This window comes from Neophocaena asiaeorientalis, unplaced genomic scaffold (genome assembly GCF_003031525.2).
Source record: "Neophocaena asiaeorientalis asiaeorientalis breed wild unplaced genomic scaffold, Neophocaena_asiaeorientalis_V1.1 scaffold7, whole genome shotgun sequence".
Lineage (NCBI taxonomy): Eukaryota > Metazoa > Chordata > Mammalia > Artiodactyla > Phocoenidae > Neophocaena > Neophocaena asiaeorientalis.
The window spans coordinates 11,579,790-11,603,684 of record NW_020185337.1 but is presented as its reverse complement, the minus strand read 5'-3'; the positions used below and the strand labels follow the sequence as shown (position 1 = coordinate 11,603,684).

General features: G+C 36.1%; 1 protein-coding gene and 1 long non-coding RNA gene across 2 annotated transcripts in view; one reads left to right on the top strand and one right to left on the bottom strand.

Moving 5' to 3' along the window:
* STPG2 (sperm tail PG-rich repeat containing 2) overlaps window positions 1–1,889 on the bottom strand; it is a 270,505-nt gene extending 268,616 nt beyond the window's left edge. Inside the window, 1 exon segment of the mRNA XM_024736227.1 lies at window positions 1,707–1,889. Coding sequence (XP_024591995.1) covers window positions 1,707–1,815 — 109 coding nt within the window. The 5' untranslated portion in view covers window positions 1,816–1,889.
* Window positions 1,890–2,372: 483 nt separating this feature from the next.
* LOC112393814 (uncharacterized) overlaps window positions 2,373–23,895 on the top strand; it is a 30,109-nt gene continuing 8,586 nt past the window's right edge. Inside the window, exon 1 of the long non-coding RNA XR_003002027.1 lies at window positions 2,373–2,652. This is a non-coding gene — a long non-coding RNA (uncharacterized LOC112393814). The remainder of the gene's footprint in view (window positions 2,653–23,895) is intronic.

The window sequence follows — 23,895 nt, the reverse complement described above, 5'->3', positions numbered from 1 at the left end:
AGTTTGAGAGAGAATGAGAAGAGAAAATCAATAGGTTCTAATGATCAATGGGAGTGACCAGTCAGAGGGAAAAAAAGGAGTCTAAAATAATTCCAAAGCTAAAAGTTTATAAGCAACTGACATGGCATTTTTTTTCAAAGGGGTCTGTGATGGTAGGGAAAATGATAAGTTCAGACACCTGGAATTTCAGATGCCAGAGACTACCCAGGTAGAGATGTCCAAAAGAAGTAATTGGCAATGCAAAGGCCTGATGATCAGGAGAAAGCTCGTCTTAGAGATATGAATCACCTGTATCTCTAAAGACTGTTAGCGAGTCATCAGAATCAGAATATAGATAGCAGTTGAAGCTGTGGATTTGAATGAAAAAGTAAACATAAGAAAAGCAACAAGCAAAGGATGGGAAGTACAGTATATAGACATTTAAAAGGTATTTAGAAAAATAAAACCCTTTAAAGAAGACTATGGAGGGTTGGTTGAAGAGCGGAAAAATGATACCTGATTCAGCATTTAACAAATGTTTGCTAGGTCCCAACCATGTATCAGGCACTGTTCCAAGACAATAGTTGGAAAAAGAACCAGGAAAAAATGATGTTACAGACACCAAGGGAAGAAATATCTCTAAAAAGACAACGGTCGGTTGTGTCAAAATAAAATAAGGATTGAAAAGTATCATAAATGTTAGCATTTTCGGTGGTCGTCGGTGGCTAATAAATTGGTAGGGAGTTAATGCTTATAAGGACTCAGCTGCATTAAATAAAGACACATAATAAGTGCCAAGAACACTGATATCAATAGCAGAAGCTGAAAAGCAGTAAAATTCAAGATTAAAACAATGACAAATGACAAATTTGTACTCCAAAGAAACTTAAATCAACCTAATACCCTAATCTCATCAAACATGTTAACAGAATAGTGGATCTTGGCATTTGTTTAAAAATACAGGAACAGTGTGACAATAGGGAAAATGCAGGCTAACAAGGGAAAAAGTGTAATCTGGATGGTATTAAGCCCCACAAAAATCATATTAGAAAAAGCAGAAAGCAAATTATAAGTATTTATTAAAAGTCACCCCCTAGCCACTAAAATTGCTAACAAAATGAGAGCAAATAATTATTTAAATTATCCATTCCCACCCCACCTCTCAAAGAGTACAGCTTTTCTTTACAGAACGTGGGATAAACAGGCTCTCGTTAAGTATATTGAAAAAAATTGGGTATGGTAAGATAGGAAGCATCTACCTGAAAAAATACATGGGACTATCTTTAAAAGGTATTCCAAAACAGAAATATAAAAGTTATATCTCAGTAAATTAACGTTTCTCTGGTTAGTTAGGAAAGGTGTGTGAGGCAGGCAGGATTACAAAGAAAAGAGACAGAAAGCGGTAAGAAGTACACAGGAGATTTGGAGACCCACATACTCAACGGGGCCAGGAAATAAAAATCCTAGATCTAATCTGTACCATTTAAAGTATGATGTGGACAGCCACTGTAAAATCAAGTCTTCGCCACACGCTTACTGGCCTTGTGAAATGCGACAAATTATTTTACCAGTTATCATCTGTAAAATAAGGATAGTATTTTCCCTGCCTACTTCATGTGTTATACTTAAGAAGTGGTACTACAGTGTTTTAACTCAGGCGCACAGAAGCGGAGCAGGCTGAAAGTGAGGCGCCTGTTACAGAAGGCTTGCCTTTCTCTACACCTTACCTGTTGCCTGCTGCTTCAGGAAAGGTACCTGGTAGGATCCAGGACCCACATGATCCTCAGTGCTGCCAGCTTCAGCCAATCTAAGCACACGGGGAGCCCGAATATACATAACGGAGTGGGGGGAAGGGTGGGCGACTGCAAAGGGATTAAAAACAGGGAGGCTAGAAGAGATGTGGAGCAAAAAGAAGCCGTCAACAATTTCTGGAGGCCTGGGAAAAACTTCTGTAAATGGAGGTGCTAGCGCAGGGGCTATAGCCCCACCTGCTCATTGGTGTCAGAATACTCCCAGGGCGATTTCTAGCCGCGTGGAAAACTGAAAAGAAGCACGAGCACAGAGAAGTTCTCCCGCAGGCTCATCCGTTCACCAAGCGAGAGCGGAAGCGCTCCTCCAAGGAAGGAGGTTAAATAGTAGGCGCCCACCCCTCTGCTTCCGGAGCTGGCTCCGCCCGTTTCTTTCCACCCGGAAGTCTCTGGGAGAGAGGCTCAAGCGCTTTTCCCTGGCCGAGCCCTGGGAGCATGCGCACCGAGCTGCACGCCTTCCCCACTCGCTCCGCCCCGCGCTCTCGGCGTCCTCCAGCAGAGGGCGGGGCCGAGGCCCGCTGCTCCTTTTATCGCGTTGCATCGCGATTCAGAAAAGCTCTAGAAAACGCTTTGGAAGGCGTTAGGGGTAATTTGACCGTGGTCCATTTCCCCTTTAAGTCAGGGCGGCTGGGAAGAGACTAGCAGCTGCTGTGAAAGAAAAGCCTTAGTGCAAAGGGAAACGCTTCCGCAACCTCATCCCCAACTCCTACCACGACTATACTCGCACCCCAGGGGGAAAGCACTCTGACTTTATCCCATAGATAGTCCAAAGGGTGCTAAGAGAACCCCAGAAGGTGGTGGTGACAAGAAACAGAACCGGGGGAAGGAGACGAAAAACTCACCAACCGAAGCAATGCAAATTCAGGTAACTGAAAGCTGCTCCTGTTGTCAGATACCAGGCAACGGCAGCATTGATTTATTACATTGTGTATAAGTAAAGACCTTGAGAAAGCCCAGTCCACCCCACTAAACCAAGGAGCCTCTTAACCTTAGGCGAAAGAAACCAGGCTTCTTCAAAGGCCTTAAGGAGTCTATGTCAGAATCCACCTAAAAGTTGTCTCAGGATTTTTTTGTTTTTTCCCAGCAAGGATTCCATCCAGATTCTAACCATTCTGAAAGCTTAAACAAATCCTATCTTGACCATGCCTTACCCCCAAATGAGCTACAGTACTTTAATGTGTTCCTACTACAAATTTGTACTTATTTATACTCTGGAGGACACGGTTCAGTACTCAATTCTGTGGGTCATTTATTGTGGCTTAATTGTTCCATATATGTTAGAATGCTCTCCATACAAGCCTTATCTGCCTCACAAGAATGTATCTGTAGTACCTTTTTTCCTACTCAGTAGCTTCCTGAATAATCATTTAGTCACTTAAAAAACGCTTACTGGCATATGCTGTAGGTTCAGTATCCTGCTAAGTTATGGGGATACAAAGATATAAGAAAGTTTTCATCCTCAAGGGTTCTATATCTAATGGAAAAAGAGACGTGTGTAATTCATAACAAGAGATGACAAGAGAGATGAATAAAATGATAAGAAAAATATTACAGTACTTTGGATACCTCTTCTTCCTACTAAGAAACTAGATACTCAACTATATGGGAACCCCAAAAAGCAAATTCAGATGCCAGCCATTTTGCTGTAGGCACTGGTGAAGGCTCTCACATCCTCCTTCTGGCTTTTCACATCTGCAACAGTCTAGATTACTCTTTCCTGGGGTAGAGTTGGCTTTGAGACTGGAAATGGAAGTGGTAAAGCAGGCTTTATATGCTTTCTGTCTGATCTGATTTTTGTCCACTGGACCTAACCTAACTTAGACAAAAGGAGCTCTTCATAGGTGTATCCTAGTTTATTTACAGATCTCTAAAGGGGAGTTTGTAGCCTTGAGACCTAGGTACCACCTAGAAATGTAGAATTTCTTTATGTTGCCTGAGACCTCAGTCCATGTTCTTTCCTCAGCGACCTCACAGAGAGGGGTAGCTGATCAATGGCAGGACTCTAGCGTTTCTGGGCCTTGTGGCCAGATCCCATCTAAATATCACACCACTGAGGTACAACCTCTACATTCTTTGACTTTGTAACACTTCGTCTCTAAGAATTCTGTGTTCCTTGCAAAAGGCTTTTCTTTGAAAAGTTTTTAGTGTGAAAATCCTTCCTCTATTTCCTTGAATTACTGTGGCTGTTCTTCTGTCTACCTTTCCCAGCTATTATTTCCCTCTTATGGTTCAGTAACCAGAACGGTACACAGTATTTAAGAATTGGAACATATTTTTAAATGAGAACAGCAACCTTTTTAATTATCTCTCAGTGTGGTAAATATTTCTTAAATAGTTTAGAATGGGTGTACTGCTAAAAAAAAATTAAAATGTTAACAGTATTATAATTATTTATGAATACAAAATAAAGAATTTGGTTCAGCATTTCTCAGTTCCTGCAAAATAGTTTTAATGCTAATCAACCACACAATACAACCATTTCCATAGTATTAGTAAGAGATGGAAACTGTGTTTGAACTCAGGTTTATTTGACTGCAAAATTTGGGTTCTTTCCATTTCTCTGTGCTGGCTCCCACAAGAATAAACTTTAAAAATAAAGCTTGGGGGGTGCGAATTTGCTTTAAGTAGCGTTAAATACCTTATAAATATTATAAAACTGAATTGTTTTTGAAACTAATTTCTACAACCCATTATGACTTACTGGTTTTCCATTGTTCTGCTTTTTGTAAAAAAAAAAAAATCAAGCAATGGTAATAAATCATTTGGCATGTATCAAAATCAAATGAATATACTTTGTCAGTGTTATTAGAGGTCACGTAAAGTGATATGCACTCAAGTTAAAATGGTAAAATTTTTCATTTATATGATTTGAAGCTTACAAAATATATTTTATGTTCATTACTTTGTTTAATATAAATTTATGTTTCTTTAAACTGCAGGTTTGATATTCTGAAATCATGAAATTTCATGAAATGTGTTTTTTTAATTTATTTTTTATTGAAGTATACTTGATTTACAATGTTGTGTTAATTTCTGCTCTACAGCAAAGTGACTCAGTTATACACATATATACATTCTTTTTTATATTTTTTTCCATTATGGTTCATCTCAGGATATACAATAGGACCTTGTTGTTTATCCATTCTATATGTAATAGTTTGCATCTACTAGCCCCAAACTCCCAGTCCATCCCTCCCCTAATCCCCTCCTCTTGGCAACCACAGGTCTGTTCTCTATGTCTGTGAGTCTGCTCCTGTTTCGTAGATAGGTTACTTTGTGCCGTATTTTAGATTCCACATATAAGTGACAACATATGTCTTTCTCTTTCTGACTTACTTCACTTAGTATGGTAAGCTCTAGTTGCATCCATGTTGCTGCAAATGGCATTATTTTGTTATTTTTTATGGCTGAGTAGTAGTCCATTGTATATATGTACCACATCTTCTTTATCCATTCATCTCAATGGACATTTAGGTTGTTTCCATGTCTTGGCTACTGTGAATAGTGCTGCTGTGAACATTGGGGTGCATGTATCTTTTTGAATTATAGTTTTGTCCATATATATGCCCAGGAGTGAGATTGCTGGATCATATGATACTTCTATTTTTAATTTTCTGAGGAACCCCCATACTGTTTTCCATAGTGGCTGTACCAACTTACATTTCCACCAACAGTGTAGGAAGGTTCCCTTTTCTCCATACCTTCTCCAGCATTTGTTATTTGCAGACATTTTAATGATAGCCATTCTGACTGGTGTGAGGTGGTACCTCATTGTAGTTTTGATTTTCATTTCATGAAATGTATTTTTTAAATTATACCATATTACCCAATGACCACCTGAGGTTTTTTCACTGACATTCGTTGAGCACCTACTATGTGCTAGCACTGTGTGAAGCACTTTACATCAATAATCTAAATCATTTCTCACATAACCCATGAGGTAGGCTCTATTAATATGTCTGCTCTATTAATATGTCTACTCTATTAATATGATGAGGCTTAGAGCCGTTAAATTTCTTATTCAGTGTCACATAGTTAATGAATGATGGAGCTGAATTTAATGCTAGTCAGTTTGACTCTAGAACCTGTTTTCATAGCCATTATTTGGAAAATGCCCCCAACTGGGCTCTACTCCCACAACAAATAATCAATAATTTTTTTTATCAATTCTTATTTTAGTGTGGCTGCATGTTTATTTATTTCTAAAAAAGAAAATGTAGAAGTAATCTTTCAGAGGTGATGTGGTGGCTCCTTGATGGCAGGAAACTAGGATGCTGTATTGTGCTGCTCCATATCTTGATGTGCAGTTCCCATTCTTTTTTTTTTTTTTTTTTTTTTTTGGGGTGGGGGGCTCTCCCTTTTTTGATCTTCCCGGACCGGGGCACGAACCCATGTCCCCTGCATCAGCAGGTGGACTCTCAACCACTGCACCACCAGGGAAGCCCCCACTTGCCATTCTTGAGATCTCTTCATGATCCAAAAATTATCTGCTGGAGCTCCAGCCATTATTAGGAACAGGAAGGGAAAATAGAAGTATGCCCCCCCTCCTTTTCGAGGAGACTTCCTGGATGTAACACAGAAAATGTATGATTGCATTTCATTGGCCCAAACTATGTAAATAGGCGCTTCTAGCTATAAAGGAGACTAGGCAATATAGCCCCTTTCTAGGTACCAGTTTCTGTTACTGAAGAGAAGGGAATCATTGTAAAGAAGAACACCTCTCAGTTTCATCCACAATCATCCTGTTGAAAAACTTTCCCCTCCTTTGGTGTCCAAGGTACCCTACCCTCCAGATTCTCATTATACTTTCTTTTGACAGCACCTACTGTCTTCTCTATTTTTGTCTCACATTTTTCTTTTTTCTCCCATCCTCTTCTCTCTTTCTCCCTTGGTAATTTTATTCATTCTCATAAATCCTATATCCTCTTTGAGCTTCATGCATTTCCAAGTGTCTGCTTCACACTTAACTATAAGTGAACCACCAACATTTCAAATAAAATATTCCCAAACCTTAATTCATTTTCTCTGGAAAGCCTGATCATCCTCCTAATCTCCTGTTTCTGTTCAGAAGAGCAACATCCTCCTATACATTAGGCTTGAAACATCTTAGACTACTTCTACTTCTTGTGCTCCCACATCCAAGTTCTGTTGTTTCCACCTCTGGGATCTTTGTGCAATCCACCCTCTCACCCCATCTCACCCCTGTAACTTTGTTGATTTGGTCTATTGTAATATCTCAACTGGAATTCCTTTTCCAGTCTCTCTATTACAATTTATCCCACATAGTGCAGTTGGGTTAATCTTCTAAGTATGATTTTGAGAATGCCACTGTCCTGCTCAGGAGTCTCCTGTTGCTTACTGAATAAGTTTGGCATTGGGTGTTTCAAACAACCCAACATACCTTTCAATTCTTATGTCTTCCACTACTACCCATTCACACAAGTTACATATTGGTCACCTTGCCCTTTCCATCTCTGTGCTTTTGCTCAAGAATTTATCTCTGCCTGGAAATGCCCTCTCTTCAGTTGTTATCTATGAATGCTAAGCTCTTGAGAGCTTAATTCTTCACAGCATTTAGCATAGCACACTTTAAAGAGTACATTTTAAATGTTTGCTGAATTAATGTTTAAAAGGATAGTAAGATATAAAATGAAACACCAGCCAAACACTATTGCTTTTGATATCAGCTCAGTACTTTAAATTTGATGAAAAGTAACCAATTCTTAAAAATGTTATAGAACAACAAAGAGTAGTAGCTACTCTTCCAGAAAAAGAATGAACCATGCTTACAGTAATTAATTCATCTTCCAGATGTTTTCATAATTGTCCACATTTGCTGATAGTTTTCTGTTAGCTTTTTAAAAAAAGTATCGTTCTGTCAGATAGATGAAGACAAAGAGATCAAGAGGAAAAGTTTCGGGATTAAGGGAGCCAGCTTTTTAGCAGTAGTAACAAGCATCACAGAATTTTCTACTTGTTGGAAACTATTAAGTATGTCTATGCTAATAAGCACATCTATACTAGTTAAGTACCAATTATTAATGTGAAGATATATATGAAGTCATATGTCTAAGTAAAAACATATTGGATCAAGAGAATTAGAAGATAAGCCACAAACTAGGAGAAAATATTTGCAAATGACATATCTGATAAAGAACTGTTATCCAAAATATACAAAGAACTCTTAAAATGCAACAATAAAAAAACAAACAACCCAATTTAAAAATGGGCAAAAGACCTGAACACCTCACCAAGGAAGATATACAGATGTTAAATAAGCATATGAAAAGGTGTTCCACATCGTATGTCATCAGGGAAATGCAAATTAAAACAACAATAAGATACCACTTGTATTATTCAGGGTTCTTCACAGAAATTGAACCAGTAGGACAAATAGAGATATATACGAGGAGATTTATTATGGGAATTGGCTCACATGGTAATCGAGGCTGAGAAGTTCTACAATCTACTGTCTGCAAGCTGGAGAACCAGGAAATCTGGTGATATAGTTCAGTCTCAGTCCAAAAGCCTGAGAACCAGGGGTGTCAATGGTATAACTCCCAGTCCAAGGTCAAAAGCCTGAGAATCTGAGGGCACTGGTAAAAGTCCTAGAGTTCGAAGGCCCAAGAACCAGGAGCTCTGATGTCCAAAGGCAGGAAAAGATGGACATCCCAGCTTACGAAAAGAGATAATTTACCCTCGCTTTGCTTTTGTTTTCCATTTCGGGCCCCCAGGGGATTGGATTGGTGAGGGCAGATCTTGTTTACTAAGTCAAATGCTAATCTCTTCTAGAAACACATCCACAGACACACCCAGAAATACTGTTTTACCAGCTATCTGGGCATCCCTTAGGCCAGTCAAGTTGACACATAAAATTTATCATCACACACTACACACCAATTAGAATGGATATGGGAAAAACAAACATGCAAAAAATATTGGCTAAAAAATCAGTTAATCATATCCATTTACCCTATCATACTATCATGATTCTTACAAATGTAAGAGGATACAATGAATGTTTATTAAATTAAATATCCAGGAAGTCCAGTGAAATAATGTTGTTTTAAGAAATTAATTGAAAGAATGAGTCCAACACCGGGAATCTGGGAATTTAGTAATATAAATGTGGCTTCTCTCCCCTCCACTAACAACTTTAATATATTTACGCCCTCCTAGTAAAGCAATTTCTGAGGCTTCTGGACAGCCAGGTACATGTGAAGGTTTTGGCTCTATGAATACTGCAGTAGGGAAAATGAGAGGAGAGATTTTTTTCTTTCTTTACTTTTTTAAAAAATTTATTGAGATATAGTTATATATGTACAATATTATAAGTTACAGGTTTACAATATAATGATTCACAATTTTTAAAGGTTATACTCCATTTATAGTTATTATAAAATATTGGCTATATTCCCTATGTTATATAGTATATCTTTGAAGCATATTTATTTTATACATAATAGTTTGTACCTCTTAATCCCCTACCCCTATCTTGTCCCTTCCCACTTCCCTCTCTCCACTGGTAACCACTAATTTTTTTCTCTATGTTGGTAAGTCTGTTTTTTCTTAGATATACTAGTTGTATTTTTTAGATTCCACATATAAGTGATATCACACAGTATTTGTCTTTCTCTTCTCTGTCTGACTTATGTCACTTAGCAAAATAACCTCCAGGTCCATCCATGTTGCTGCAAATGGCAAATTTTCATTATATATACATACAAAATAAATAAATAAATAAATGTATATATACGTATATGCCACCTTTTCTTTATCTATTCATCTGTTGAAGGACACTTAGGTTGCTTCCATATCTTGACAATTATAAATAATGCTGCTATGAACATTGGGGTGCATATATCTTTTCAAATTAGCGTTTTCCTTTCTTTCAGATGTACACCCAGGAGTGGGATTGCTGGGTCATATGGTACTTCTATTTTTAGTTGTTTGAGAAACTTCCATACTGTTCTCCGTAGTGGCTGTATCAATTCACATTCCTACCAACAGTGTATGAGGTTTCCCTTTTCTCCACACCCTCTCCAGCATTTATTGTTTGTAGACTTTCTGATGATGGCCATTCTGACTGGTGTGAGGTGATACCTCATTGTGGTTTTCATTTGCGCATTTCTCTAATGATTAGTGATGTTGAGCATCCTTTCATGTGTTTGTTGGCAATCTGTGTATCTTCTTTGGAGAAATGTCTATTTAGGTCTTCCACCCATTTTTGGATTGAGTTGGGTTTTTTTTTTTGATATTCAGCTGCGTAAGCTGCTTGTATATTTTAGAGATTAATCCTTTGTCAGTTGCTTCATTTGCAAGTATTTTCTCCCATTCTGAGGGTTGTCTTTCCGTCTTGTTTATGGTTTCCTTTTCTGTGCAAAAGCTTTTAAGTTTCATTAGGTCACATTTCTTTTTTTTTTTTTACATTTATTTTTGTTTTTCTTTCCATTTCTCTAGGAGGTGGGTCAAAAATGATCTTGCTGTGATTTATGTCATAAATGTGTTCTGCCTATGTTTTCCTCTAAGAGTTTTATAGTGTCTATCCTTACATTTAGGTCTTTAATCCATTTTGAGTTTATATTTGTGTATGGTGTTAGGGAGTGTTCTAATTTCATTCTTTTACATGTGGCTATCCAGTTTTCCCAGCAATTACTGAAGAGGCTGTCTTTTCGCCATTGTATATTCTTGCCTCCTTTATCAAAGATAAGGTGGCCATATGTGTGTGGGTTTATCTCTGGGCTTTCTATCCTGTTCCATTGATCTATACTTCTGTTTTTGTTAAGGCACCCTGTCTTCTGATGGGTGCGGCTTTATCCCTGCCCAGTTAGTTGCTTGGCCTGAGGTGTCCCAATGCTGTTGCCTACAGGCTGTTGGTTGGGGCCAGGTCTTGGCACTAGTGAGCTAGAGGGAGGATTCCACAATGGCACTGGCAAACACCAGTGTCCAAGTAGAGACAGAAAAGTTCCATATACAGAGAAAGGATCAAAATTAAATCAGAGTGTTCATCTTTAACACTGTAAGGTAGCAGGCAAAGGAAAAACACATGCAGATTACCTTTTTAGAAAAAGTTCAAGGACACCAAAGAAGCCTATATCCAGTAATAATTTTCTCATCTGTCATAGGACATAAGGAAGACATGTGTGGCTATATGAGAATTTAGAAAGTACTATTTTATTATTCACATATACCAACTGAAGAGACTCATGACATAGCTCTAACCAAAAAAGAAATGATATATGTGCATAGCCTCAAGGTAGAACACAATAAAAAAGAGAGGAAATAGGGTTGGTCAATGAATGTTTTTTGTAAATATACCACTGATTGTGTTTGAATGTTAATATACAGTAACAGACTGAGCACATATATATAAAATATGTTCTAAGGAAGGACTCTAACAACTAAGAAGACATAGTAGATAAGAAACTAATAATAATCTGACAAATTATATAGAAAAAACTAGGAATTGGGGAAGGTAAAGTCTCAAAATTCATGGCTGATGGGGAAGAGAAGAAAAGATGAGAATAGAGAAAATGAAAATATTCTAAAGACTTCATCTTACCTTGGAGAGTGACTAAGAGGGAAATAGGATGTCTTAATAAGAAAAAATTATCTTATGTTCAAGAAATAGTAAAGAAATATGTGTCTGATTTGGAGCACAGGAAAGGAAAGATAGCCAATAGTAAAATGAAACTCTTATAGTAAGTCTTCCACATTAACACAAGCAAACAAAATGGAATCATTAATCACTAGATCAAACATAAATAAGGAAAAGAAAAATAAAGAACACTGTAATATAAATAATAAAAATTAAGTTAAATTTAAAAGATAAAGTCAAGGATATGAATCACTGCACTAAGTGTAAAGCATTAAATTCTCCCATTAAAGACGGAGATTGTCAGATGAGTTCATTTTAAATCTCAAAGATGGTGTTTACAAAAATCACTAAAACATGTTGAGAATAAAGGAATAGGACAAATGTTACCAGGCAAATTCAAACAGTATTTAAGAAAGGTAACAGAGTATGGAGAATTTAAGGTTAAAATCCCACACAAGACTAAGAGATATCAGGTAGTGATAAAAACCAAGTTTATTTATGCTGTACACCTTAAACTTATACAATGCTGTATGTCAGTTATTTCTCAAACGGGAAAAAAAACCAAGTTTATGAAGATTATACAATAATAAAAATGTATGTATCGGACATAACAGCTGTTACACAAAGCAAAAGTTATTAGAAATGCAAGGAGAACTTGATCAAAATGCAATTATAGTGGATGATTTAATGCAGCTTTTTCAGAATTGGATAGATCATACAGATGAAAAATAAGCCATAAATTATAAAGTCATTAGACTTGATACACAGAATCTTCCATTTGACTACAAAGAAACCTTAACAAATTTTAAAATATAAAATTATCACAAAATACCAAGTATTTGATGTAGACACTCCCTCCCTAAAGGAGGAGCATAATTCCTTAAATACTGAGCTGCACAAAGTGGCTTCCTCTCAAAGGGGAAGAAGTGTTGAAACAAGGAAAAAAGAGTAATGGTCCCGTAGAAAAACCTGAGAAGTACTACCATAGCCAGGTGATCAAAATTAACACCAAAAGTCATAAGCTGTGTTGATAGTGTGTACCTTTGATGTGATGTGATGAAAATAGTGCTTTATCCCTATTGTCTTCCTCTGGAAAACATAACCACAGTCTAATCATGAGAAAAACATTAGATAAATGCCAGTTGAAGGGAATTCTACAAGATACCTAATGATTACTCCTCAAAACTGTCATTGTTATCAAGAATAAGGAGTCTGAGAAACTGTCACAGCCAAAAGGAGCCTAAGGAGACGTAACAACTAAATGCAATATATTCAATAGTATCCTAGATGGGATCCTGGAATAGAAAAGGGATACTAAGTAAAAACTAAAGAAAATCAGGTAACGTACGGATTAACACATGGTAATGTATCAGTACTGACTCATTAATTATATCAAATATGTCGTGCTAATGTAAGATGTTAATAAGGGAAACAGGGTTGCAGGGTATAGATGGGGTGTTTCTGTACTTGGCAATTTTTCTGGAGATCTAAACTGTTATTTAAAAAACAGGAATGAATACTGGATAAAAATCACAGATGTCTTATGTAACCTAAAAAAAGTTAATTCCAATATTATTTAAAATATTCTAAATCATAAAGATAGAATCCTCTCATTTTACTTCATGAAACCAGTATGACTTTAATACCAAAAGGTGATCAACATTCTCCCAAAAAAGAATAATACAGTTGATCTCTATAATAAATATATATGTAAAAATTCTAAAACTCTAATGAAGTAATAGCAAATTTTTTTTTTTTGGCCACGCCAGGCAGCATGCAGGATCTTAGTTCCCCAACCAGGGATTGAACCCATGCCCACTGCATTGGGAGAGGAGTCTTAACCACTGGACCACCAAGGAAGTCCCTAACAATGCTTTTAAAGGATAATATATTAAGACAAAAAAATGTAAATTCTATGACTGCAAGGGTGATTTCATTTCAAAAACATAATGCTCTACATTGACAAATTATCACAGAAAGTAATATATATTCATATCAACAGATGCAGAACAAACATTTGATAAAATTAAAGAGCAATTTCTAACAAAAATTCTATATTTAATGGAAATTGAAGGATACTATTTGAATATAATCAAAAATACTTACAAAATTTAGAGACAGAAAAAAATACTACCCTAAACAGCAAAAGACTAGAACTACTTGAATTGAAATAAAAAATGGATGCTTCTATAGTAATTATTAATAATTATCATTTAATAATAATTATATTGGATACAGTATATATTGTATATATTGGGTACAGTAAAACAAATAGTATCAAATTGAAAAACAAGTCATAAAAATATCTTTTTGCCTATAATGTAATGGGATATCAAAATATCACATGAAAATGTGTTAAATTACCCTATAATTAATAAGAGGAATAAGTGAAGTGACCAGGTTCAAGTTAAATACATAAAAACTCATAGTTTTTATCTATCCTAACAAGTTTCTATCTACCCTAAAAAGTAAATTGCTGAAAAATTCCATTAACAATAATGGAATATATACATAAGAATATGTAAAAATTCTATTTGTCATAGAATATGACAAAAATCATGGAATATATACATAGAATTATGCAATAGGAAAGACTTAAAACCTAAATAAAGAAGATACGAGTAAATGAAAAGACACCAAAGTTACATGGGAAGCCAATATCATAAAATATAAATTCTCTTAAAATTAGTATGTCTTATACAATTCCAGTTAGAATTTCAGTTGATATTTTTATATAATAAATGTGGATGAATAGACAATTAGGAAAAAGAAGAATGGTGAGGAATAACTCCCATTATCAAGTATCTGAAGATATAGGGGCTATAAGCAACTACAATCAAATCAATGTGGTGTTGGCCTAGAAGCAGACAGATCAGGAAAACTAAATAAAGAATCCAGAAGTGTTTCCAGTGTGTGTAAACATTTAATCTAAGACAAATATAATACTTTAAGTGAGAAAAGTTTTAACTGTTTAATAAATTCTGATGACACAACTGACTACCCAATTTATAAGAAAATAGAATTTCCTCCTATATCGCACATTTAGAAATATAATTTCCAGATGTTTCAAGATATAAACGTAAAAAAATGAAACAATAAAGTTCATGTATAAAAATGTAGACAATTATGTTTATGGGCAAAGAGAGTTTTAACTTCTTTCTTAACTCTGGAGACAGAATCTTTAACAGAAAAGATAGTCACTACATGACAATATCAAAATTTTAAACTTGTATGTAACATAAGATGTCATAAATAAATTCAGTATATAAGCAACAACTCTTGGAAAGTTGTTTGCAATAAAGAACACAGAAAGAGTCTTAACATCTCTGCTATTCAATATATCATAAAGTCTTAAAAAATGATCAGGAAGGGAAAGAAAACCCAGTAGAAAAATGGAAAAAAAACATAAAAAGCAAATTCACAGAGGAACCGATTCAAATAACCAAAATAAATATTCAAGCCCACTAGTAGGGAGGAAATGCATATCACGGTCACACTGAAATATCACTTTTTTACCCACCAGGATGGCAAAGGTTTAAAAGACCATTTTCTGGGAGGATATGAGAAAATGTAATTTCATAATGGATGGTGGAAATGTAAATTATCAGTTACCTGTGAATACCCCATAGATATCTTGTAAAAATAAATACCCCATCATAAAATGATATACAGTCATCATCCCTTGGTATCACAGGAGATTGGTTCCAGGACTCCCACTGATATCAAAATCCAAGATGCTCAAGTTCCTTATGTAAAATGACATAGTATTTACATATAACCTATGCACATCCTCCTGTATACTTTAAATCATCTCTAGATTACTTATAATACCTAATACAATGTAAGTGCTATGTAAATAGTTGTAAGTGCAGTGTAAAAGCTGTGTAAATATAAATAGTTGCCAGGGAGCAGCAAATTCAAGCTTTTTTGGAACTTTCTGGAATTTTTTCCAACTATTTTTGGTCTGAAGTTAGTTGAGTTCAAGTTTGTGAAACCCACAGATATGGAGGACCGGCAATACATGGATATTTACTTACATCCATATATTTAAACACAAATTTGTTTCTTCATTGTGCAAAATGTCAAAAAATAGAAAAAAATGAAGTACCCAATAATAAGGGGAATGACTGAGTAAATCATGTCACCATGGAAGACTGAAGTAAAGTCATTTCATTTACTTGGCATGATTACCATGAGGTATTACTGAGAAGAGCAAGATTCAGAAAATATATATCATACATTTTCTAAAACCAAGGAATTACCCCCCAAATTTTATTAATGTTAAATGTACATGTGAGTATATACTATGTATATGATTACATAAACATGGAGAATATATAGAAGGTGTGCTAGATCACCTAAATCTAGGCATGCTAGATTACCTAAAATGGGGAGAAAATATGGTGGGAGAGGGGAAGAGTGAGGAAGGAATAAATAATGATCACATTTATTAATTGTTTACAAAAGGGGAAGATGTTTCAGGATGATTTAATAAAAATTTAATATGTAAAACGGTTAAAAGAGACAAAACAAGGACAGGAAGCAAGCAGAGCTGTGAAATGTTTGTATTGTTTTAATGCCATGAATAAGGTAAAACGAAAACATGGTGAGATGTAAATCAGAGTTTGCAGTAAAGGTTGCAGCATGCATCCGTACACCACTTGGGCTCCTTTGGAAAATATGCCTCACCCCAGCTGCTTCATAGAATACCATGATGAGAGAAATTCAGTGCCAAATGAGGTAAGCAGTAATTAGAGGCAGAGACACATGTGGTCTAGTGAGGTCAATTATGGGGGAAGATAGGGAGAAGTGGTTGAGAGAGGTTTTCCCACAAAATGTAGAGTCATGAAGGGAATAAGTTACATAAAAATGGATTAAATGAAGTTTGCACTTAAGAGTTTTTCAGGAAGGGACAGATAAAGTGTTTCTATTCTTAACTTTGGCCAAAATCAGTGCACATAATAAATCATCTGCCTAGAAGCAGTAGCAACTGCTCATTCTTCTGATGCCCTGTGGAAATGGGGTTTGAGATCAAGGCACACACAGCAACCTGATCCTCAGATTGCTCTCCCGGTCCCTATCCTGGGCTACTCTGGGTACGGTCCTCCTAGAGTGGATAGTTCCAGGTAACAGTTTGTTAATATGCTGTTAATGGTGTGAAAATAAGGAAAACAATACCAAATGCAGTACTTTTGTTTTAAAAAGTATGAATGAAATGCTAAGGCATTTTACTTTTTCTTTTTAGAGGGTAAAATAAAGACCAAATAAGTCTTTTTTAATATGGTATGTGCTTTTAAAAGATTGGAAATCAGTAAATTTGACACTTATCATTTAAATTCAGTATTCTAAAAATGGAAAGTATAGCACTGAGATACAAATCTCATGTGGCTCAACTTATAAATTGTTGATAAAAAATTTAAGAACATATTTACATGACATTTTAAAAAACCTATTGTCTTGCACAGTGGTCTCAAAGGAGCTTATTAAAGTTTTAGAAGATTCTCACTCATTAGAATTCTGTCTCAGCATTGTACAGTGTTTTACTAAATATATGTAGCTATATTCTGTTATGTATGCAAACCATGTTAAATTGATTAGCAATTCTCATTAAGTTTTCTGACTACAGTCTAAGTACTTTAAAAACAATTACCTTGAATCAATAATTCAATAATAATATTCAGCCTTAAAAAGGAAGGAAATACTGTCACATGCTACAACATGGATGAACCTTGAGGGCATTATGCTAAGTGAAATAAGTCAGTCACAAAAAGGCAAATACTGTATGATAACTCCTGAAGTGAGGTATCCAAAGTAGTCAGATTCATAGAAACAGAAAGAAGAAGGGTGGTTGCCAGGGGCTGGGGGAGGGGGGAATGGGGAGTTGTTTGATGGCTATAGAGTTTCAGCTCAGCAAGATAAAAAGTTCCGGAAATCCATTGCACAACAGCATGAATATACTTAGCGCTACTGAACTGCACACTTAAAAGCGGTTAAGATGGTATATTTTGTGTTATATGTTTTTTACCACAATTAAAATTAAACATAAAATAGCTACCTTAAGTTACATAAGTGCTTATGAAATCTCAAATGTGTTTAAAGAAATATACTTTCTTTTCATGGTTGCCAAATAAAGGCTTTGCTGACAACGTGTCTCTACCTGGGTAAAGGAAAATTCTACTGAAGCCCAGTGTATAATGTAACAAGAATTTATTATTTGCCCACTATGAACAAAACATGTGAGAGGTATGTATACATTTTTGTAGATATATAGATATCCCTAGATAGAGGTATAGTTGTTGACACAAGTCTGAAAAACATGATAGCAATTCAAGATAGAAAAAATGTCAAGAAAATAACCGAAGTCACGAGATGGTACATGATTGATAGATAAGAGAAGGTCACTAGATAAAAAAACGAATCCTTAGCTTCATTGAACAGGCATAATAACTAACACAAGCGATGTGCATGTGTCTCACATATATAGGTAAGTAAAGAAGTTTTTGCTAACACATTTGCGGTTGAAAGGGATTGATATTCATTACATGATTATTTCTGCACACCCGTTATATAAAGTACCTGAATTTACTTTTCTTTCCATCTACCCCCACCTTTTTTTTCAGCCATATGAAAATTAAGTCTCCAAAAGTAATCAGATAATTCCAAATTCACACAAACCCAAACCTGGATAACTGTGACTCCGGAGCTTTCTGTCAATTAATTTCAGCTCCCAGTACCCTAAAATAGAATTTTAAAACTTTTCTCTTCCTTCTCCATCACATTTCCCCATTTGTTCTAATATGACTCATGACTCCTCTTTTCCCCTCTTGTCAAAACACGTACACACGCACAACTCTGCTTCCTCCAGTTCTGAGTACAGGGCAGTGTAGCAGTGTATCAGGGGAAAGGCAAGGAAGGAGAGAAGAATCTTCAGGCCCCAGTCTTCCAGATCTTTCACCACCAACCGCCAAGAATCTTATTATGTAGGGGTCTGCAGTCTCCCCACTAATACACATACTGCACAGAGAATGTTATACTAGATGTAGTAAACAAGTCTTAGGAAATGCTTGGAATGACCACACTAATTCCTAAGGATTGGCTAGAATATTTTCCTGTATGTGGAACACTCTTCTTCCAGAAACATATGTCCTAACTGTATTTTTATTTGTACTCATATTTCTTATCTGTAATATTTAAGGTTGAAAAACTAGATTTCTAGACTCATTTTTAATCTGTAATGTGTAAGATTCTGGGGACTGAAAAATAAATTTTAAAAAATACTTTTTTCAGTAAAGGGCACTAGATGGCACAATTTCACCAATTTATGCTAATAAATTCATTTGTCTTATTAATTCACAAATAAAATAATTTAGCTTTATGAAGAGTTATACCTAAATAACAGGAAATCTATATAATTATAAAGAGGAAAGTTCTTGAGAATATAATGTTTCCAATATACCGTGTTTTATGTCCTTGTTTATAAACACAGTAACCAGAATTCCAGCGCTGGATGAATAATTTAAGTTACCCAAAGAAAATAGCAGTCTGTCTATAGTGAAATACATCAAGACCTTATAGATGTTAAACATTTATTTCTGGCAAATGTACATTTTTATAATATTACTAACATATAACAAAGCTATGCAATACAATAAAGTGGACTGGTGATTCCATTGACCATGAATGCTTAAAATCAGGTACTAGACTGAGTTTAAAAGTCTGAATTTTTCTTACTTCAATGTTTGCCTTAAGCTAATTATACCCAATTAAGACCTTCATTTCTTCATGCTTAAAAATGAAAAAATTGATCTAGAAACAATAGAAAATGATTAAGGTTTACCAGGTTTAGTATCCAGTTGACCTTTTATTTGCTAAAAGTACCATATTTATAGCAAAACCCCCAAATCTATCCAGTGTTTTCCCAATCACTTTATTTCCTGGAACTATTTATCGTTCAGAAACTTTATCAGCTCTTGAGCTACATCCTGACATACAAGACAGCACATCAGCCAAGCAAGCAGAATGTACAGCTCACCTGGAACATCTCTGAACCCTGGCTCAGGCTCTTAGAGAAGTCTTGCCTAATTGTATAGTGAATACTCCTGCCAGATGGTGGAGTTAACTGTGGTAAATCTTCACTTAAGAGATTCTAATATGGAAATAACCCTACTTAGATATTCTTGCCTAATCAAAAGTTCTCCTCTTTAGAGGAAAGTCATAGTCTTGGGCAAAGGGAACAGCTTCTGGGGGGTCACATGTGAAGAGGGGAGAAGAAAAAATGACATCTACCTTGTTAGCTGGACTGTCCCAAGGTACACTAGATATTAAGAGTGACATGCTGTACAGCCAGATTGCCCTTACATTCCAACAAACTAGGCAGAGCAGGGTGGCAGATGGGCTAAGTGAGTGAGAGAACAAGAAATTAGACAATTCCTAGAAAGGTACTCAAAGTAATACTGGAGGTCCTGGAAAGTTGATGCTGAGTGGACAGTGGCTTCTTATAGAAAGTTGTTCCCAGCCACCTAAAGTGTCTTACCTATAACAGCTGAACCAATATCAGTCTACATCTGCCAAATTCTACGTATTTTACATAAAGACCTGTAAGAAACTCCAAAGCTGTAACCATAATGCTGCTGCCATCCATGAGTTTAACAAGTAATCAGCTATCTCTTTTTACAGATAGTTTACCGTGATAGAATAGGAAAAACAGACTCTCTTCTGTTGCTCTCAAATGCTAGGCTTCACTTCAAAAAGTCTCTTTTTTCCCCTCCCCTAAAATGTTTAACTGATATGCTAACCAACATGTATCATACCATTATGATCAATAAGGAAGAAAATAGAGTATTAATAAGATAATAGTATTCTTTGTAAGAAAATATATATATATATATTATAGACAGAATATATGAACCCATTTGGCACCTCTCAAGGGAAGCATTATTATGTGAGTACATAATGTACGTTGTGGTTTATCCCCCAACACACCCACTCCATCCAGAAAACTATCTGAGCAAATTATGGTAATTCATTGCCTGGACAGTGGTTAGTTCAGGAAAGGGCATGCGACCCACCTGTGACTGTTGCAGGCATGATTCTAAAATGGCCCCTCAAAGATGTCCTAAAACCTATGAATATGATGCATAATATGCATTATGTTCTGTGATTTGGCACAGTTGGTCTCAAGAAAGGGAAATTATCTGTGTGGCCAAATCTAATCACACCAGCCCTAAAAAAAAAAGCAGAGAGGTTTCTTCAGCTGATGGTGGAAAGAGATTCAAAGCAGAAGGATTCAAGGGAACCACTTGATGAGGAATGCGGGCAGCCCCAAGGAGCTGAGATCAACCCCCAGCTAATAGCCAACAAGGAAACAGGGGCCTCAGACTTACAGCCACAGAGAATTGGAGTTTGTGAATAATGAGTGAACTTGGAAGTGGATTCTTCCTCAGACCCTTTGGCTAGAAGCCCAGTCCAGCCTACACCTTGACGTTAGCCTGTGAAGCCCTAATCAGAGAACCCAGTAGAGCCTGCCCGGACTTCTGTCCTACAGAACTGTGAGATAATACATGAGGGTTGTAGTAAGCTACTAAGCTTCTAATGGTTTGTTCTGACAGTAAAAGAAAACTAATACAGTGGACAAAGAGTTGTAAAATATAGTCTACTAATGTCTCTGAGGAAATTTTACTTCTCCGAAAGAGCCACTGGACAAAATGGTGTCTCCTCTTTCTTTTCATGTTGCTATGTCTGGACCTAATGCCTAGAGCTGGCATGTGGGTGTAAAGGATTATGTTGATGGACTTCTTAAAACTAAATCACCCTTACAATTACAGAATAAGTTTACTTGATAATAATGTATAGGACATAAGCGTATGGAAAAATGGAGCAAAACTAGGTCCTCTTGCTACTGAAGGAACTAGCCCTGGAGCCCACTCTACCTCCAGAATGACTGATATGTGAGATAGCAAATGTATTTATTGTTTAAACCAGTTTGAAAGGATTCTTTTACAAACAAAATACTTTGATTTATTGATATAAAACTAGTAGAGTTACAGCTAGAAACATAGCGTTAGATAAAGAACACTAGACACAGCAATGAGAGGTATCATATATCCAGCTGCAGTTATATAACTTTTTCTTTCACATTTAAGAATTTTCTCCCCTTTTTCATCCACAAATCTAGTGAAATATAAAAATTTCAGAAAATTATATGGACTATACCTCTGTGATGACATGAAAGATTTCTACCTAATGCCAGTACCTATGATTGAGGAATTTAAAGTTTGGTCAACAAAAATGTTGCTTTATTTTCATAGTATGAAATACCAAAGCATGACTAATACCCAGGAATTTGTAACTTGTTAGTTATATAAGTTTAAATAACGAGAGATCAGGGTTGAGAGGTTCAAAAGTCAGCATATAAGAGGTAATTAAAGCCATGTTAATTGTGACCCAACATGAGAAGGCAAAGAGAGAAGAGCAGTGCCTGAAGACAGAAAGAACCCTCAGAAACAACCAAGGTTAAAATCTGTGGGCAGAAGAGGAGGAGCCTGTGAAGGAAAGTAATAAAATTGGTTAGGCATATTTGATTAGAGTCAGAATAAATGATGTCAGAGAAGCCAAGAGCATAGAAGATAGTTTTGAGAAGTGCCTGCCCAGCAATCAGAAGTAGAGAAGAAATTCAGTAAGATGAATATTGAAAAGGATCCACTGACTTTGGCAATTTTAATGCATTATTTTCTTTCAGTAAGTATAATTTCCGTTGTCGGGGGAAGGAAGTGGGGGATAAGCAGAAGCCAGATTGTTGTGGGTTGAGCAGTAGGAGGGACACTTCATCTTCTGCGACAGGAAGGAAGGAAATAAGCATGAATGCTGATGTTTACCGCAATGGAAATATGCAAATGTGGGCACATGGAAATAATACAGCAGGGTACCTAAGCTCAAGTGAAATAATTGCAAGGAGGAACAATACTTAAGAGATTTCTTAAAATACCATCTCACACCATCAGAATAGCTATTGATGTCCAGGATATAGTACCAACCTCAAATGTGGCTATAAGTAAAACATTAATTTGCTTTCTACAGTTGTCAGTACAGAGTGCTACAGTTGGGTGGTCACACAAGAATGTGGATATTGAATAAAAAAGATTGCCCTCAAAGAGTTAAACTATATACTTAACATATAATCAATTTATAGGCAAAGTCACCTGAGAGACAGAATTCCTGCCAAGTCAAGTCTACAAGATTTGAAGTACTTTATTGAATATATTAACATAGCTAGTGAAAGAATGTATTAACAAAAAAGGGAAGGGGGTGTTGATTGGCTATGGAAGTAGAGTAACTGGGCAAACCCAGGCAAACCCACTCAAATACAGGGCTGAGTGTGTTTGTCCTGCTGGCAGGGCTATTCCTGATGGGAAAACCAACAGAAAATATATGCACAGAAATTTATAATTCAACTTGTAAATGGTACCATGGGAATTAAGAGGAAAAGGAGATGACTTCTAATTGATCAATGACATATGAGCCTTGATGCAGGGAGAAAAAAAAAAGTCAGGTTTATGGAAGAATTTTAAACATTTCATTTCTGTCTATGTTTTGTTTTCCCAACCAGGTTACCAAACTCTTGTCAGAGACTCATAGTAAGATTGTGATGAAAAAGAAACTCTCAACATCACTTGCTCTAGGGCAGGATTACAACTAAACTCCAACAAATTCACCAGCTTATAAGCAGAATATGCTCTTTCCCATGACCTCATAGGAATTTCTGTCAACTTGGTCCTCCACATGGAATAATATCAAACCTCTTATGATTTTCACAGCAGGCTTACAAGTAGGAATAACTGATGTCATTGTTACTATTGAAGGGTAAGATCTGGAGGCAATGGAAAGAAGTAGCAAGTGATTTGGTCAAGGTTATACTACCTATGAGAAGCAAAGAACCAGGACCAAAGTAGAGAAGGGGCACATCCATGGTTTGTGCTCAGAGAGAAAAGGAAGATGTTGTAGGTGAAGGAAAATCTCCTCTTCTGCCCATGTTAGTGTTACCAGTAGGGGTCTTACAAATTAGACTGGCCAAAGACAGATTAACAAGAGAAAGATAAGCAGGTTATTAACATGTGCATTGCACGTATACACATGGGAGCACTCAGTGATAAGTAACACAAATGGATGGTTAGAACGTGAGTTCAAAGACCAACAAAGGAAAAGGGGTTTGGGGGCTTTTGGACAGGGGAGGCAAACTATATAAAAGTGACCAGGATTGCCATCGACAGAGGAATGGATAAAGAAGATGTGGCACATATATACAATGGAGTATTACTCAGCCATAAAAAGAAATGAAACTGAGTTCTTTGTAGTGAGGTGGATGGACCTAGAGTCTGTCATACAGAGTGAAGTCAGAAAGAGAAAAACAAATACCGTATGCTAACACATATATATGGAATCTAAAAAAAAAAAAAATGATTCTGATGAACCTAGGGGCTGGACAGGAATAAAGATGCAGATGTAGAGAAAGGA